Raw genomic sequence first — 18,978 nt, 5'->3', positions numbered from 1 at the left:
AATATTATATATATTTTTTGAGCTAATTTGAAATTGAAGAAAAAGTTTAAGATTAAATATGGACAGGATTATATGGACAGGGGGTGAAATTTCGGTTTTTATTGCTAATCTAATTTATCACGTTCTGTCTATTTTCATTAGACTTCCAAATCCGTGGGGGTAAAATTCTGCCCACGAACAAACTTTAGAGCGCTCAGGTTACTTCCTCATAGTAACGTCAGCTTTGCCCAGAGGTAAAATTCCAGGCGGATAAAATTCTGGCGACCCGAACTGTGTAGGTGTATGGATATGGGAGTGGGAATATTTGGCAGGTATTTTCTCCCTAATGCTTGTAGAGTTCCCCTATTTTCAGGGTAAGACAGGCCAAACCCCATATACCCCCTATTTTTGGGGCAAAAGGAATTCATTGTAATATTTTTTTTCATTTTGATGGATTAATTATATTTTCCTCAATTCAAATACACAATTTTTGTACCATTTATCTTACCCACTTCTCCCATTAGGGGTTAAACCCCCATTTTCTTACATGTAGGCCCCTGGGGAGTCAGTATGTTGCAAAGATGCTGGGGGACTGACGTTAAGTGTCCCCCCTATTTTTGGGGCAAGAAATTCAATGGAACAATAGGCATCATCCTAACATCACCCCTTTTTTACTTATGGGGGGGTTAGTGTACATGTAAATGGCTCGAGGGAGTTGGTATGTTGCAATGAAACTGAGGGACAAACTGTATCCCCTAATTTTAGGGTGAGAAATAGGTTCTGTGGAACTTTCGCCATCCTCATAAATAGGTGGTGTACGACGTTTGGATCATCTTACCCCAAAAAATGGGTAGGTAATACAAGGATTAGGGAGAAAATCCCTGCCAAAAATCCCCTCTCCCCAGAGCCACACATCTAGCCGGAACTGTAATATTGACTAATTGTTTTTACATTACTTGTTATGTACAACTGATGTACAGAGTACTACATGCTATATGTAGTGCTAGTGCTACATGTTACACCAAACATGTAACAAAGTGCTACATGTTTCGATGAACTGGCATTGTTAAAAACTTCATTCCTGGATGTTCACACACTTCATTTCTCATGTAGCATTTTGAATATTACAATTTGGAAAAAAATACATGTAATGTAAAACAATTAGTCATAGTAAAATAGTTCACCACTTTTGTAGAATATCAGGTATATTACATAGTCTAAATCTTTGGATATCTAATCGGAGGAAGAACTACTGACCAGTGCGTTTGGTAGCTGCATGGTTACAATTATTTAGCAAGCTTTTGCAGTATATACCGCCTTTCTTTACTGACGCCAGTGTTCTTTTCTTTATCTTCTTACTCTTACATAATAAATATAACCTCCATCTCCATCCTTCATGAAGTGAAGTCTGCAGTCGGCTCGATTATCAGACTAGGCTATTAACTATTCAATCAATATCTCATTTAAGTTAATAATTTAATCATAAGTATACCTTGCTAATAGCTCAGTTCTGAATAATCATGGGTGAGACGACTGGTTTATCAGATGCGGAGGCCAAGGAGTTGTGCCTCCAACCAGAACCAGAGACCAAAGTAAGATTAGACTCTTCTGTAGGCCTACTTGTTTAGAAAATACTGGAATCCTTGATAATTTTCCAAGCCATTTATAAAACAAAAAAAAACCTTATAAACCGGAAACTTAACTTATGTGGCTCATACAATTTTGATTTATAGGCTAGCCTAGGCTTCAAACTGAAGCCAACAATTTCATAATGTTTGTAGGCCTAGGCCCTACTAATAAACAAATAACTTAACTATCTAACTTAAGGCCTAGCAATGATAGAATCTGTTCTACCGATCCTGATCAGTGACAACAAACAATGTCATAGGCTAGGCCTAACTTATTACGAATATAAAAAAAATAAGGCATAGAAAGAACATTTAGAGTACTGGTAGGCCGATAGGTAAAAATATAAATCCCTAGGCTACATGTTCGTAATTAAAACAAGTAAATTAGGGTAAATATGCACCTTAGGGACTGCACCCAATTTTTGATTTTTTTTCTCCATTCTAATCTAAATTCAATGCTAATTCCGAAAATAACATTCTTTTTCTGCGGAAAATTACTTACGAAAAACCCCCAAAACATAGGCTATCAAAAACATCATTCGACAGCAAGCTTTTTCGAAATCGTTCCCTCAATTTTTAACTAAAACTATAACTTACTCCAATAGCTATAACTTAACCAATACAAATTCAACACAATTAACAACCCAGTAGACTATAACCTCACTTAACCTGCCTAATCTAACCTAACTTAACTTCAAAACACTTTTAATGCAGCCACGAATCCACATACCCTGACTCTCCCGAGCCCCACATGCTTAAATATAGGATCAGATACAATTTGTGTTTTCATAAAGTTCTTATTCATTTCATTAAGGGCTTATTACCCGACTAACTTAATCACCCTTTTATCCCAATGGTTAACCATGTTGGATGTCCCCCCACCCAAAACCCCACCAGTCCCCTATTGATTTGGGATTATTGCTGATATAATATATGTAATTAGTACCTATCACATTTTTGTCAATATCTCGCTTATTTGACAGTGAAAAAAAAATTTTCGTGCGTATTCGTGATCTGCTCCATATTCTGATTCATTTCAGAGTAACCACATGACGTGTTTTGAAAAAAAATGTTTTATAACGTTTTTGACATTTTTTCAGATTTATTGTCATCTTCCACGGAATAAGAACGCCATTGTTGGAATCAGCTTTGAGTTTAAAGTAGAATAAAAAAAAAAAAAAATGGGTGCTAGATAGGGCCTACCCTAAAATGTGAATTTGACCTAACCAAAATTAGTCAGCTTAAAATGTGCATTTCTAGCTCTAAGCTTCACATTATTATCCCTAGGCCTAACGATAACTTAAGTAGGCCGAACTACAAATATTACTATCAAGTTAGTCAACGATAATTTGTCTTAATTAAGTTATACCGGTATTACCTAACTTTTTTTCTATTCCATTTAAGTGTCTGAATTAAGATTTCATTATCATTGCATTTTCATTTGAGGTAGGGGACGCCACCTATGTGAGTGTTTTAGCCCAAATATGAACCCAACGATCAAGGACACCTGGGTCCAGTTTCTAACCTAAAAGCTTCTCACCTTGGATGAATTGGCCACCTTTTGATTACTGATTACACTGAGCTACCCAGGTATTGTAAACAATTATTCCGGGTACCAATCATCACCTCTGAATGTTGCTATGTTTTGCAGGAGTTCATCATGCAACAAACCATGTACCGTATTAAAGACCCAAGGAAATCACTACCTTTCTACACTAAAGTTCTTGGTATGAGACTATTACAAAAACTGGATTTCCCGGAGATGAAGTTCTCTCTATACTTCATGGGCTACGAGGATGCCAGCTCCATTCCATCTGATGTTAAAGAACGAACGGCTTGGACTTTTTCCAGAAAAGCTACAATTGAATTGACCCAGTATGTTTGTACAATTTGGTATAAATTAAGAACCACTATTATTTTTGCTTTAAAAATCCATTGAAGGGCTTTGCTATTTTCTAGATTAACTACTTCTATTAGAGTAACTAAGCCTTCTTTCAAACCATGTGATTCGGGCTGGCCTGAAAGGCCCTTACATTAGCTGCCCGGAACCGGGTGTTTCCAAACTGAACTTTTTGACTTTAAGGTGTATTTGTGATTGAAATGAATAACTGAAAAGTGGTTATGCTTTACTTGTTGTCTAAAAAATAATGTAGAACGCCCCGTGATAAAGACGCTTCCAGGACAGTATTTGGTGTGTATAAATAGGCCGATTGATTGCATTTTAAAAAGTTATGGTGACAGCTCTGCAGGTTGACGAAGGAAAGATCTTAAAAATTCTATAAAATGTCTACGACATTGTGATTTTAATTCTTAACATACCTCCCCCCATGTTTCCGTTACCACCACATTACAATCATGGTCTACTTTCATTCTATAAGCAAATGCTTTCCTATACGTAAGAAGATTTTTGTAGGTGGCACAGTACGGTAACATCTAGACCTGGGACCAATGTTTTTGGTTTGTTGGCTCCAGAAGAGAAAAACAGTAATTAGCAGTTCAAATTTTGATAGGCGATACCTTATATATGTACGTATTTTAAACTTATGAGGTTTTGATAAAATAACGCTTCATTACATTACAATAGAAGCAAACTTAAAGACTCATTAAACTTAATGTTATCTAAATGTGGAATAAATCAGAAGTGTTAAATGAAATATTTTAGCATAAATTTAACTAAGCAAATGGAAATTGGTTTTCTGTGGCGAGGGTATTGTCCCACATCACTGGCCTTCAAATCTAACCTAAATATAATGCTTGACCAAACTAATCAAGTGCTTGATGTTAATTTCTTCCTCTTTATTACAATTTATGTATGTAATAAAGTAAAAAATACTGTTGCAGCAAACCTACACCCTAAGTGAATCTCCATTTGCCTGATTGGATATTTACTAAAATATTCCCTTAAAAAATGACATATTTTATTCCATATCTAAATTATATCAGTTAAACCGTTAAACTTTAACGAGTAGCCTACCTACTTATGTTTGCTGCTAGAGGGAATAGAAAATGTTTTTGATAAAATGTTATATTTTAATTTTGGTAAAATAGTATAGAATGGTACTTATAAATTTGATCAAAATATATCAATGAAAAACAAACTTCAATATAGTTTACTTATTCTCCACAAGAATAACATGCAGATTTTAAATTTAAGGTTTTTATGGAATATTCTCTATAACCAGTCTGGGGACCTCAAAACAAAAAAGTAAATCAGTTCCGGGCCCAAGACTTAAACTGTATTAGCAACTAGCAATAGCTTACAATTTGCCTTTTTTATTGGATGTACATATGACTTTTGAACCTGGGAAATTATTATTTGTATTATTATTAGTATTATTTGGAATCAAAATCAGTTGTGGACTATATTATTTTAGCCCTATGATAAACTATTATACTACTGTATCTCATTATTTTAATTGTTGATCAATATTTTCCTAGCAATTGGGGAACAGAAAGTGATCCAGATTGCAAGTACCACAGCGGAAACGAAGACCCGAAAGGATTTGGTAAGGCTTTTTGTAGTTCCCTCAATACAGTAGAACCTCAATTACTCGAACCTCAATATCTCGAATTCCTCAATATCTCGATTTTTTTTTTAAATCCCCTTGAAATCCACATTAATCATAATGTTAAAAGTACCTTTATAAGTCGAAGTTTCTAAATATTTAACCTCAATAAGTCGAATTTTAACAGCTTTTGAACAGTAACATTCTACCTCTATAACTCGAATTTTCCCGTCATCGAGCCTCAGTAACTCGAAGTTTACCTTTATAAGTCGAAGTTCGCATGAATGTGCCTCAATAATTCGAAGTTTTGCCATAACAGTGCAAGTCAGTTGTGATTCCTGTCGAGACGTGAAAATCAAACTTCCTGTGTTTGCTTCCCGTGTCTGTTTGGCTAGGCACTGTAGTCAGTGTAGTTTACCCGTTTTGCCAAAGTAGATTCAGTACTTAACTACATTACGATGCATTTTGTTTATTATTTTAATCACACTAGAATTTTCCCTAAAAGCTGGGTTTTCCTAGACGCGGAGTCGGCCAGCGGAGAGCGGACAACCGAGAGCGGAATTGAAATTAACATGGCATTCCGCTCCGCTGCTAGGAAAACAGTAACATTAAATTACCTAAGACCAGCTGAGTCCGCTCTCCGCGTTCCTCTCTCCGCTGGCCGACTACGCGCCTAGGAAAACCCGGCTTTAAATATTACTCTCTACAGTCTACATACTTTTTGTATGTACAGTATTGTACCTATTCAGTATTTTTGTTGTTACAGTACCTAGCTTGTTTTTACAGTACATATAAAGAGGTTGACTAACGTTTGCTTTAATCAAACATTATACACAGTAAATGTAGTTCCGTGTATGGATGATATATACTGTATTATTGTTTTGTACAGTATTTAAACTATTTTTTTTGTCATTTAACATGTTTTTTATGTACTTTATCAAACTTATTGCCAAATAATAAATACAGTACTTTATGTGCATTCAAATTGTTTTATTTTGCTTCCAAAGTTACTCTTCAGTAAGTTACGTATAAATACAGTTTGAGTTCGATTATTAAGGTTTAACATGTATAAGTCGAGTTATAAAGGCCATGACGTAACATCACTGTCAGACCCCAACACCTCAGTATCTCGAACTTTTTCATATGGAACCTTCATAACTCGAACCTCACTAACTTGAAAAACTTGATAACTCGAATTTTTATCATAACCCCTTCAGATTCGAGATATTGAGGTCCTACTGTACTACAACTTAGTAGGCCTATTATGGTTAAGCTAGCCTAGAAGGGCAAAGCTGGAGAAAGTGGTATAATGTCATGGCACTAAATTTTCTAATAGACTAGCTGCTAATTAATTTTTCAGATGTTGTGATTCAATAATCACTCTTTACCACACAGAATTAAAACAACTTAAAGATAACTGGTTTGGGATGTATTGCTGGCCTAAGTGCTAAGCATCTCGGACATCGGTCTGGGAGGGACAGGGTCAGTTTCTGGCATTTCCATTTAGTGTGGTTGGTACTTTTATTGAAACTATCAATGCAGGATTCAAAGCATGGTGGACACTTACAAAAGAAAATTATACATCAGCTGTTACACATTAGAAAATAAAGAAACCACCAAGTCTTGTTCAGTATTATTTTTCTCTATTCTTCCCTAAAATCTTTACCGAATTCAATTTGTACTCCCTCCTATTCTTATAAATTTGAATGTGTGGCCTGTGTTTTCTAATGTTTAACTCTTTGTTAACCATGCCTTCCTTTGAGATAGTTTTCTTGACAAGATCTTGTTTTTTATATATCCATTTACATTTTTTTCAGGTCACATCGGCTTATGTGTACCAGATGTGAAAGCAGCTTGTGAGAGATTTGAGAAACTAGGTGTGCCGTTCAAAAAGAAACTTACCGATGGTAAATATATTGATACAAATAATTTGCAAGTTTTTAAAATAATGTTTATCTCCAGGAAGTAAAGTCATTATTCCTCTTAACCCCCATTGGTTTCATCATGCTGCTTAGCTCTGTATTAACAGATTACAGGTATTTTAAAGACTTTTTCAGGATTTAATCAGCATATTTGTATTTTTGTTGATCCTGTTGATTCCTCTCAGACACCCAGTTACATTAAGCACAAGTGTTAGTTTACAAGTAGATATTTTACCTCTATGAATGAATACAAACCTATTAAGAAGCGCAATGCTTTTGTTAAAAATTCAGTCTGGGAATATTTGAATTTTGGATAGTTCCTGCGGCGGTCGCTTGGTGGGCTATCGCGAGCGCACGGCTGACTGAATGAGAGAGAGTGAGACAAAGAATCGGTAGAGAGAGAGAGAGAGATAGAGTAGCCCGGCCACGCGCAAGTGATCCTAGCGGCGGCCGCGCAAAGTTCATTTCGACGGCAAAATTCCAGTCTGACTATTCTCCATAAGCATTTGTATTCATTGCCTCTATACGCACAGGTCAACACACTCAACTGTTATCAAACATAAACTTTTGCAAGTTTGTTTTTCTTTACCTCAAGTTTACTAAATACTTGAAATGCTCGTTTTATGTGGTAAAGGGGAAATTGCCAGGTAAATTGGGGGGGAGGGGTTGCGCGACTGGGTTTGGGGGGGATGAGCACGTCTGGATTCATGTGTCACAACCCTATTAGGGAGTATAGATTTGAAGAGAAAGGGCTTATTGCCTGAGAATAGGGGAGAGAAAGGATAGGATAAGCAGGCTTACCTTAAGAAATGTAGGCATCCCTTTTCATTCACTACAGAACACAGAAGAAAACACAAAATAAAATTAAATATCTATCTATATATATAATACGCTAAGCCAATTTTTGTAAATAGAACTCCGTCCTCATTTTTGGACCGATTTTGATGATTAAAGTGTCATAAAAATGGCCCTGGTCTGTAGTTTTGCAAAAAGTTTTTAATTTTTTGAAATCTTTATTAGTTTGGGCAGGATATTCCATCAAAGTTGGGTTTTCTCCCATTATATTAACATGGGGGGATCTAAAGATTTAATTGGAAACTTTGTCTCCACTACTTTGAGAGAACGGCTGGGTATAGAAACTTGGTAGGGGTGTCCAAAGAAAGGTTTTGGTCTGTATATGAGCCATCAAAAGAAAAACAAACTAAATTTCCTTAGGACTCTGTCCCAGAAGCCTTTAAAGTCCCCTTTCCAGATTTGTTTACATTATCGTCTAATGGATGATTTTTCACTACTTTTTAATGAAACCGCTGTTAATATTTAAATATTTTAAACAACACATATTATAGGGAGTTACTGAGTTTGTCAAAAAGAAATATTTGCAACTTGTAATTTTATGATTTTAAAATTTATTTTGTTCTGCATCATCTCATGTTTCGCAATAACGTTCAATTACAAAATCATTGGAACATAATATTACAGTCACTCTTAAAATGATTTCTTATAGAATTATCTTATATCTATTGTACGGGTTGGGTTCTGCCTTTTTGACTACTTTTGCCGATATTTTGTCATATTATTCAAGACAGATCATCATAGGTTCATGAGATTATTTTCATACATGTTTTCAATTATTGGAAAAGATTTTGATTGTGTAATACAATACAAAATAAAATAATACAAGTGCAGAAGGGCACGTTGCCCATTTGAGCTGTGTCCATATTTTGTTAAATTAATAGGGGTTTACAGCAACTGAATTAATTTTTTAATAATTTTTAAGAAGAAATACGGTCATGATTTAGAAAGTAATTAATTTGCAAAAATGCAATTTATTGCAGACTTTTAGAGATGTTACTTCGATGTATTCATTCAGCTTAGTGAAAACACAATAGAGCCTTTGGATGTTATTAAACTAATGAAAAGGGTTTTACATGTTTACTAGCGCTACTCAGCAACAAAAACCATTTAATTTATCTCTAAAGGAAAATTTCTCAAAGTGCACCAGTAACTTATCCAGATAGTAACATAAACAAAATGCCCAAACTCGATACTAAAAATAATTTCAGGCCAGAGCCATTTTAATGCGCTTGGATTGTGCCATTTACTAATTCGGCTTATATTTCTCTTAACCAAAGGATTATTCATCTGCAGAAGAAGTTCATTGTGCTCTTATCGTGTCTAATAACATCCAAACACAGAAACCTTGCTTAAAATAGTACCTATATCTTGACAGATGTTTTGCAGTGGCCTATTACAGACCGTGGCCCATTTAGCATGAGATTTGTGAAAATAACACTACACTTCGACTGTAATACAAATTTCACAAAGTGTAATTACCATTTAAGCAGTTACTGTCATGACAGAAAGGTCGTGTTCCTTTTGAACTAGATATCCTCATCCTTTCTAAGAAACGTTGATTAACAAAAATGCATGTAAATGCCACTATTTATGTAACAATTTACAGTATTTGCTTTTTGGAAATGCAGCATTGCTTTGTCATTTGCATTATTTGTTGCCAATGAAGCCGCATGACCATATGAACGAGGTCCTTCATTTCAAGAATAAAAGCTAGCCTCACTACAAGTATATTCCACTACACCTAAGATCCCGAAGATATATTATATTGAACACTTTATGTAATTGATAATGCTGAGACAACTGACATCCGCATGTCATGGAATCAAAGTTATGCAAAAAAATATTATTGCTTAATTTAGAGGGCTATTCATTGGCACAGAACGGTATGATGACCGACGTGACGAAGGAAAAATAAAACTTACACAGCTTTAGGGTGGGCCTCCCTTTGAAGTAAGAACGTGCCTTCTCAACAGATATTTTTCTAAAAAAAAACACAGATTTAATCTTCATAACACTACTGATGAAATCGCATATAACTCCAATGATGGACGGTGTAAGAAATATTGTTCCTACATCTATTTATCACTCATTAAACAATGCTAAAAGCTCACATTTATTATAATTTCACTCTTTTTGTGGCAGTTAGAATAATTGTCGTAAGCCTTTAAAGTAATCCTAGTAATAAAATAAATAGGGATGGTCAAGTCTCGAAATTTCGGGAAATTTACGGGAAATTTTAAATCTCGTTACACGAGACAAGATTTCTTTTTGGCCGAGATTTTTATCGAGACGAGAATAAAAAATAAAAAAAATTCAAAACGCCTGCAGAAAGTCAATGCAATACCCGCAATACAGGAGCGTGTTGTAGTTGCGTTTCCTTTGCGAAGGCGTTCTTATTTAATTAATTCTTTAAATGTAAATATTACTTTAAGAGGCGGCGGGAGCCAGCTCGCCCGAGCTCAGCGCTGCCCGCTAGTTTAACATGGAGCGGCGACACATTTTACTTATTTCAGGAAATATATAGACATTTACAAAAAAAATGGAACACTAGTAATGTTTGTCACTACATATGCTACTATATAAAGTATAATAAACCATTATAAAGTTGTTTTTTAATTTTATATACATGAAATACGTAATTTGATTTCCCATAAGGATTTCGGTAAATTAGTTCAACTGTAACTAACATATATTTTAATATTTGTAATTGAAATTGGTACCATCACAAACTAGAATATTTCAGTTTTTGTTTGAGTGTACCACATCTAAAAAATAAAATCTCTGAGTAATTAATTTGATCGTTTTAAAAAACCTTTGTCATCAAGGGTTCCGCAGCACACGGACAAGCGACTGAGGTAGTTCAGCGGTCCTACGCTAGGGTGCACTAGCGTCGCACAGTCTTGAGAAACAAAAACACGCTAAGCATGAGTAGTATGACAGATATTCCAATCACTTTCGCTGAAGTGGATGCAAGCCTAATACATTGTTAAGAATCTAAACGCAAACTGAAATTGTACAAGTTTAGCTCAATTTGTCTCTAGGTCTATAGGGAAAAACTAATTGAACTATGATTTAAAATAATTATATTTTTTACCTCGATATCTTAGTCAATACTATGTGTGAATAGTTTAATTTTATTATTGCTTTTTATCTCATGCAAAAAAACCTATTTTTATATTTTTTTACTACCTAAATTATCACTAGATGTAATGAAATTGTAAAACTACATCTAACCTGCAACGTTGTGATATAAATCTATGTTTTTCTCGCGTTATTGTAATAACCAATTGAATAGAACGTATTACAGTTAATTTTAATAAGTATGTTTCGTTATCTTTTAAAAAAAGGTCTCAATTTTAACTATAACACGTATCCTTATATAAAACCTTATAAAGTTGTTTCATGTTTATATTTAAAATATGTTTCCTTATACAAATGAAGTATTCTATGCATCGATGTATAGTCAAGAAATATATACGATGACTCCATTTTATCCAAAACACTAGCCATAAATCATGTTTTAGAAAATTCTCGTTCCTAGGGGCGAGGAGTTCCAGGAAAGGTGTGAGAGAATATCTGTATTTGTTTATAGATTTCCTCCTCACCCTATCTCGGCGATTGTCTGTGTGGTTGTTAGCAGCTAGCATTGTTTAGTCTACACGCGCTGGAGCTGGACACAGTACCTACGATATTCGTGTTTATATTGGCCTAGTGGATGTTCGTGTTACAGTGCGCGATATGTTATTTTCCTTGTGATTCGAGGCTAATGTAAGTTGTGTCAGTTTGGAACAATGGGAAATTGAAACGAACGAACAGAACGACTGAACAGAGTGGCTGTAGCGAGTGGCTGGAGATTAGAAGAAACATCATCACAGCATCAAACTTCGGGAGGATTTGTAAAATGAGACCCACTACAGGCTGCGAGTCCATCGTGAAGCAGCTGCTTTACTCTTCATTCGATTGTGAAGCCATGAGGTATGGGAGAAGCAATGAAGAGACAGCACGCCAAGACCTTCAACAACACATAGGCGAGGAAATAAAGAAATGTGGGCTATTTATCGACATTGACTATCCCTATCTTGGTGCAAGTCCCGATGGATTGGTAAATGACGATGCAACGGTGGAAATAAAGTGCCCAGCGTCTGCCAAAGACTTGACTCCTGATGAAGCAATTAGGAAGAAAAAGTGTACTTTCTGGTCATCAAACAAAAAAGGAGAGATTGGAGAAATTAATAAAAAACACGCCTTTTATTACCAAATTCAAGGCCAGCTACATGTTACGAAAAGGGAATTTTGCATTTTTTGTCTATGGACTCAAAAAGGAATAAAAAGCGTTGTTGTAAATAGAAATAAAGAATTTTGGGAACAGGAAATGTTTCCTAAGCTAACACAATTCTACATGAACTGCGTCCTCCCAGAACTAATAGACCCTCGAAACAGTAGGACTATGCCAATTAGAAATCCTGGATACATTTTGGAGGCTCAAGAAAAAGCCAAGAAGAGAACAGACAAAAGAACAAAAGAAATAAGTTTGTAAATAGTTGTACAAAGCACGTCAAGAAAGCATTGTATCCTAATATAATTTCAAATATTTTTTTGTAATTTTGTTTTAAAGCGATTTTTAAACTTTTAGGCTTATTGGTTTACTTATATGTTCAAAATAATATATTGTACATAAGTGTTTATTCATGTTGTAAAATTATATAAAACTATATGTTGGTTGCAATACTTTAAAATCATATTGACATAATTGCTATATTCATTTTGTTTTGTGTGAATTAAGTAAACTGATTAATACAGTTTTACTTGTGCTTTGTGAATATTCAGTTACAGATATATTATTTATTTAATAGATTTGCCTTACCGTTTTATTTTTACTTATACTGTATATTCAATTAATTGTACATATTCATTTTTAAAATTATGTTGTAAATAACTATAGAATATGAGACAGGTTTTTACTCTACTGACCCATATATTTTTCATTCATTATGCAATGTTTCAAAATGTTTTTATTTTATTTCAAACATACCGGTACGGTACGAGTATAATTAATTAATTACAGATATACATTTATTAGAACTGAACTGCCCTCCTGTAGTTGTGTTACTGATATATATATTTAATAAAATGTACATATAAACATTACATTAAGTGTGGGTTTTAAACTTTTAAAAATTATGTTTTAAATAACTGTAAAATATCAAACTTGTTTTTACTCAACTGGCTCATATATGTTTTATTCATTATTGTAATGTTTCCGAATGATAAAATTGAATTTGAAACTAAAATCACTTTCCTAATTATAAATGGATTAATATAACATAACGATGTTTTATTATATATTCCTACAATGCACATTATTATATAATATTTTAGAATTAAGTTCTATTGGTGCTTTTATTATTATTGATGGTATAGTTTCAAATCAAAGATAGATAACTGTGCAGGTAGCTGGCCAATTTTAAATATAACACATCAATTTTTGATGTATTGCACCTAAAACAGAGAGCCTTCGGGCAGTTCCGTACATCATTCTTGTTTGGAAATTGCAGGCAATAGAGCAAGCTAAATTATTTCAGGGTGATTCGCAATGCATTTTTTAGGCTGATATGGCACTTTTAGTATACTTTAAAAATAAAAACCAATTGTGTAAACAGACAACATTGTTATAGTTTCAGCAGTATGCCTTGCGAGATGGTTATTCGAAGGATTTGAATATGTTGATATTTTTTTACTGTACAAGACGAATTTACTGACATTATTGCCAGTATGGGGTTCTACAGATATTTTGTCATACTTGGACCGCGCACGCTTTAGTACAATGCGAGTAGAGGAAGCGTTCGATTCCTGGACACGCCTGTACACTGGCAAAAATGTGAAAGTTAGAAAATAGGCGACCCTTTACCCACTCACTCGCACGAACACAATGGGACTACCTGCTGGGCTCTGTCCTATCATCCGTTAGTGACGAATGATAATGTGGTTTACTAAAATAAAAACTACCAATACTTGTTGTTTATAACGTTTGATAGTGATAATGTTATGAAAATAAATACACATTCACAGGGAAAACAAGAAATATACAACGTAAAATATACTCCCTAAGAAATTTATGGAGTTGAGAAAAATCAACAGTGTTTTTACATTAAAAAGGGAAGACCACCTACTTGCATTTAAGACAATTATACGAATATGCCTCACATTAGGGCCTATTTGTAAGTTGTAACGAATTTGATTAAAATAACATTTCACTCATGGATACAAAAATACTTACCCACTTTAATACAATTTACTAAACAACACGCGTTGAAATCGTTCAACGTACATACCGTTTTTATTACATGAACTGTTCTTTTATACAATCTTAGACATACAAGTCGTTTAATATGAATTTTATTTAAAAATTAGTTTAAAGATTAGTCAAACTTGTTGTAACTTACGTTAGTACATATCGGTTTAGTCGTATTTACATTTTTGGAAATTATTTTTAAAATTCTTTAAAGCAATTGAAAGACTAGCTACTAACCAAATGTTAAAACTGTTCATATGTTGTTTAGAATGATTATTTTGTTAAAACTGTTTTGAAACGTATGTTAGTCAAATCTAAGATTTAAAAAATGGTTGATATAATTATTAGGATCTTTGATAAAATTTTAATCGCTCAAACAAACATTCTTAGGAAAAAGCTTCAAACTGATTTTTAAATAACGATAACTGTAATAAAACTTAGGCCTATATCTAAACATTGTTAAAAATGGTTTTAAAATAATTCAATCTTGTATCAAAGTTATATCAATGACTTGTACTACAATTGTTTCAAAGTGGCATAGCAAGCTATAGTGAAGGTCAGGTCAGACCCGACCAAACCCGACAAACATTCAGCTGTTATGATTTATGATGGATATGGAGTCGAGGAAGGGCTACGTTACTATCTTGCTCGGTTCCTAGCGGTTATTCAGTGTTTTTTTTACACTGTGTGTTGTTCTCGAAGCCTAGGTTTAGTTCTGTGAATAGAGCTAGAGCACGTAACTCCCCTAGTGGCCACCGATAGTGGCGCTACCGCATCTCACGTATTGCAGGCGCTGCCAAAAGGCGAAATTTTCGCTGGCTCCAGCCGGCTCTTAATAACATTTGAGAAGTTTTGTTAAATGTAAGCAGTGTGAGGAATGTTTTATTACTATAAAAAGTCAAAACAAGTACCTAACTATTTTATAAAAATTAATATTGCTTTCATTTTATGATTTATTTTATTTTAGGATAAGTTGAACTCTATCCTAACTGATATCACTATGTTTCCTAATCGTAGGCATTTTTAATAAGTTAGGCGTGATTAATAAAAAAATGTTATGCTGCTGTTTTTAAATAAAAGATTGTAAATATTCTTGCCTATTATCATTATTTTTGTATTTAAACAGTCATCTAACAATGTTACAAAATCAGGTAAAAATTTTGAACGTGCATTTCTCGTTGTGTATGAGAAGGGAAATCCCGTCTTGAAATTTTATGAGAAATAAAAAATCTCGTCTCGTCTCGTCTCGAACTAAAAATCCAATCTCGTCCATCCCTAAAAATAAAAGGTACATTTCTTAAGGTAATCCTGCTTATCCTATCCTTTCTCTCCCCTATTAGGGAGTATGTTTGTATTAAAGGATTCAAGTGACTCCAAAAGTACAAAATTAGATAACTTGATTTTACTGCTTTGTATTGATTCATATCGGTAATTTTTCAGGAAAAATGAAAGCAGTTGCATTTATTTTGGATCCAGACGGTTATTGGATTGAAATCTTTGATGCTAAAGGTGTAGCTGAAATGATTCATGGAAACTAAGTTGTCAAAGTAGAGCTAAAAGGTAAGTTGGATTGTTTATGCACAGTTTTCTGCTACTTAAATGTTCGTTATGGTATTATTTATGTACAGTAGACTCTCAGTAATCCGGCAGATATAGGACCGCCATACAGCAGGATTAGTGAAAATGCCGGATTACTGGAATGTTATCATTAAAAACACTTAAAATGCAATAAAAACACGTCTCTGAAGTTCGCGTGATCGGAAACCGCTATTGCTGCGATCGGGCATGACAAATACGTATTCGCGGGAGGCGATGATAACGTCTACACGTCCGCGGGAGATAATCGTAAAATTGCCGCCATCGCGCATTACGACAATGACATTTTCGTGACCGCGGGAGATGTTCATGATTTTGCCGCGATAGCGCAAGTCGACGATAACATTTCCGGGACTGCGGGAGTAGACAATGATGTTTACACGGCCGCGAGAGATGATAAAATCTTTACCGCGACCGCGGAAGACAACGATTAATGTCTACATGACCGCGGGAGATGTTAATGATTTTGCCGCGATCGCGCAAAACGACGATGACGTTTCCGTGACCGCGGGAGGCGATGATAACGTCTATACGTCTGCTGGCGATGTTCATGAATTTGCCGCGATCGCGCATGACGACGATGACATTTCCATGACCGAGGGAGATGTTAATGATTTTGCCGCGATCGGGCAAGACGACGATGACCACGTGAGAGAATTATGATGCCTACACGGCCGCGGGAGATAATCAGAATTTTGCCGCGATCGCGGAAGACTTCCCGTCAAAAGACGCCGGATTACTGGAGTGCCGGAGTGGTGCAGTGCCGGATTAGAGAGGGTCTACTGTATCATCAAGCTAAGAGCTAATACATTTAAATTTAATGATGCAACATAGAGCACAAGTGCTTAGGTTTTTAGGACTCTGTGAGGATACCAGGCTTACCGAATAGAAAAGAGTTCAAACTGGCACAAGACACAAAACTTTACACTAAATACACAAAACATTAGAATCACTGTCACTGACAGCATTTTAACTAAGGACAGTGATTCTAATGTTTTGTGTAGGAATATTGTGTAAAGTTTTGTGTAGGAATATTGTGTAAAGTTTTGTGTCTCTTGTGCCAGTATGGACTCTTTCCCATTCATGTAAGCCTGCTACCCTCATAAAAACATTTAAAATGAATGTTTAACTTTCAATATTTTTTGTTTGAACTCTGAGGAATCAAACTTCTGAATCCATCTATATATTAATAGGCAAGCATGTTTCTTTAAAACCTTTTTTCTCAGCTCGTGTGCATCGCAGGGGAAATCTACGCATACTGTTAGAAAGATATTTGCCTGTAGATGTGCAGAATCCCTTTATAAATTAAAATAGGCTAAAAAATAAGCACAAAAAACGAATTTGAAAACTTCAAAAAATTAACATGGACCAACTGGGTTGCCATGATGGTGACGAAATAACAACAAAATGTAAACAGAAAATCAAAACAAATGGAAGAAATCCCAATCACATGTTTTATTTACAGTGTGGGGAGAAAATAGAGAAGTCTGTACATGAATTATTTTTGGTCGAGTTTCGACCACAGGACGACCCATGGTGGAAGGAAAAAACATAGGTGTGCTATTCCCACATATTCTGACGTCACTCGGATTGCAAACAAAAGATCACCTGATTGTAACTGTCAAATTAGTATGTATTTGTTATGATTTGAAACAAAACAATAACAACCAAATCAAAACAAATTCATATACTAATTTTACAGTTACAATCAGGTGATCTTTTGTTTGCAATCCGAGTGACGTCAGAATATGTGGGAATAGCACACCTATGTTTTTTCCTTCCACCATGAGGACGACCACTAGTACTTACTTAATTGTAAAAAAATATCTTATTTAACTAAAAAAATTGCAAATAAACAAATAAGTTTTGTAACAAAACAAATTGGTTTTCTGTAAAGGACAAATTTAAACTTAGGCTAAATCATTCTAATGGCAAAATAGAACATTTATAATCCTTCTTTTTCGTACTATTATGGGCTATTAATTAACAGCTGTGTCTAAGGAATATGTCGGCCTTAGTCACTAACAAGACTACAAGATCGCGCCACTCATCTCCATTCATACTTGGCTTAAAATACCTACTTTGAATGGTCGCCATTGTGACGTGGGGCCCATATCCCACGCAAGTCGAGAAGACTGCTGAGACAGCATCCCCGAGCCGTGGTGTCTAGGACGAAGGCAGAGGCAGTGAGCTGTGAGACACGGGGCCGAGAAGGTCTCCGAGTATAGAGAGCGTCAGTACTTCCGCGACACGCGATCGGGTAGAGGGTCGGTCGGTACCTTGATATTTTAGTGCAGGGAATATTATTAATTTTGAGAGTTTAAGTTAGGGAAGTTTGTTATTAAATTTTCAATAAATAGTTCGTTCGTCTGCTGATTTTGTTGTGCTGTTTTCAACACCTCGCCACCTCTCACCCAAGCGAGCCCCCCCCCCCCCCCCCAGTCACAAGGGTAGACGTGACACCATTTAATAAGAAAGTACTTATTAGAGACTTGCTGAATAAACTAATTCTTTTCTTTCCAGGTTCATGTAAGACACGAACAATTGTCAACCCTGAGGGTTAGAACATAGCCTGCACTGTGTATTTTAAATGTCGAAATGAATCTATGTGCCTTATTTTACAAGTCAATGAATGAAAGTGTTAAGCTAAGAATTACGTTTGTATTGGAAACTGTCAGATTTGAGGTGAAACTATTTCTTCTTAATTTTTGTACTATGTGATACTGTATATGTTTATTTGCTCAACAATGATATAGGTCTACTACCTTTAACTATAGATGTACCCAAAAGTCAATGTTACTACTTAATTATAATATACATATTTATCTATTCAAATGTGATGTATATTTATTTTATCCTGTTCTAACACATTTGCTGCAATTGTCACCTTTCTGAGCAATAAATATATTAAAGGGTGATTTTTTTATTGGTTCGGTTTTTAAAACTAAATTAAAAAATGAAAAACAACTTGCATTGACATAAAAATGCATTTATTTGAACTACAGTGTCATGACATTAACGTTTAAAAATGATTTCTGGCATATGGGCTCCATTCCGTTCACGTAGAAAGCCCAATCGAGAAGTCCAATTTTCGAATACTCTTTCCAGCAGCTGTGGTCGAATTCCGCCAATAACTCGGCGAATGTTAGCTTCCAAGTCATTTAAAGTTTGTGGCTTGTCAGCGTATACTTGAGATTAAC

General features: G+C 34.9%; 1 protein-coding gene across 1 annotated transcript; it reads left to right on the top strand.

The window, feature by feature from the left end:
• Window positions 1-1,363: 1,363 nt before the first annotated feature.
• Window positions 1,364-18,613, top strand: LOC128999808 (lactoylglutathione lyase-like). The gene is made up of 6 exons (XM_054426490.1): window positions 1,364-1,571; window positions 3,259-3,482; window positions 5,046-5,113; window positions 6,931-7,020; window positions 15,623-15,742; window positions 18,302-18,613. Exons 1-5 carry the CDS (start codon window positions 1,500-1,502, stop codon window positions 15,718-15,720), a joined length of 552 nt encoding a protein of 183 aa, XP_054282465.1. The 5' UTR covers window positions 1,364-1,499; the 3' UTR covers window positions 15,721-15,742; window positions 18,302-18,613.
• The last annotated feature ends 365 nt before the right edge of the window (window positions 18,614-18,978 follow it).

This window comes from Macrosteles quadrilineatus, unplaced genomic scaffold, assembly GCF_028750875.1.
Source record: "Macrosteles quadrilineatus isolate MER2022 unplaced genomic scaffold, UCM_ALF_1.0 Scaffold_8__2_contigs__length_117827958, whole genome shotgun sequence".
In the NCBI taxonomy this organism is placed as follows: Eukaryota; Metazoa; Arthropoda; class Insecta; order Hemiptera; family Cicadellidae; genus Macrosteles; species Macrosteles quadrilineatus.
Note: the sequence above shows the minus strand (reverse complement) of the source record. Positions and strands in the feature narration are given on the sequence as shown.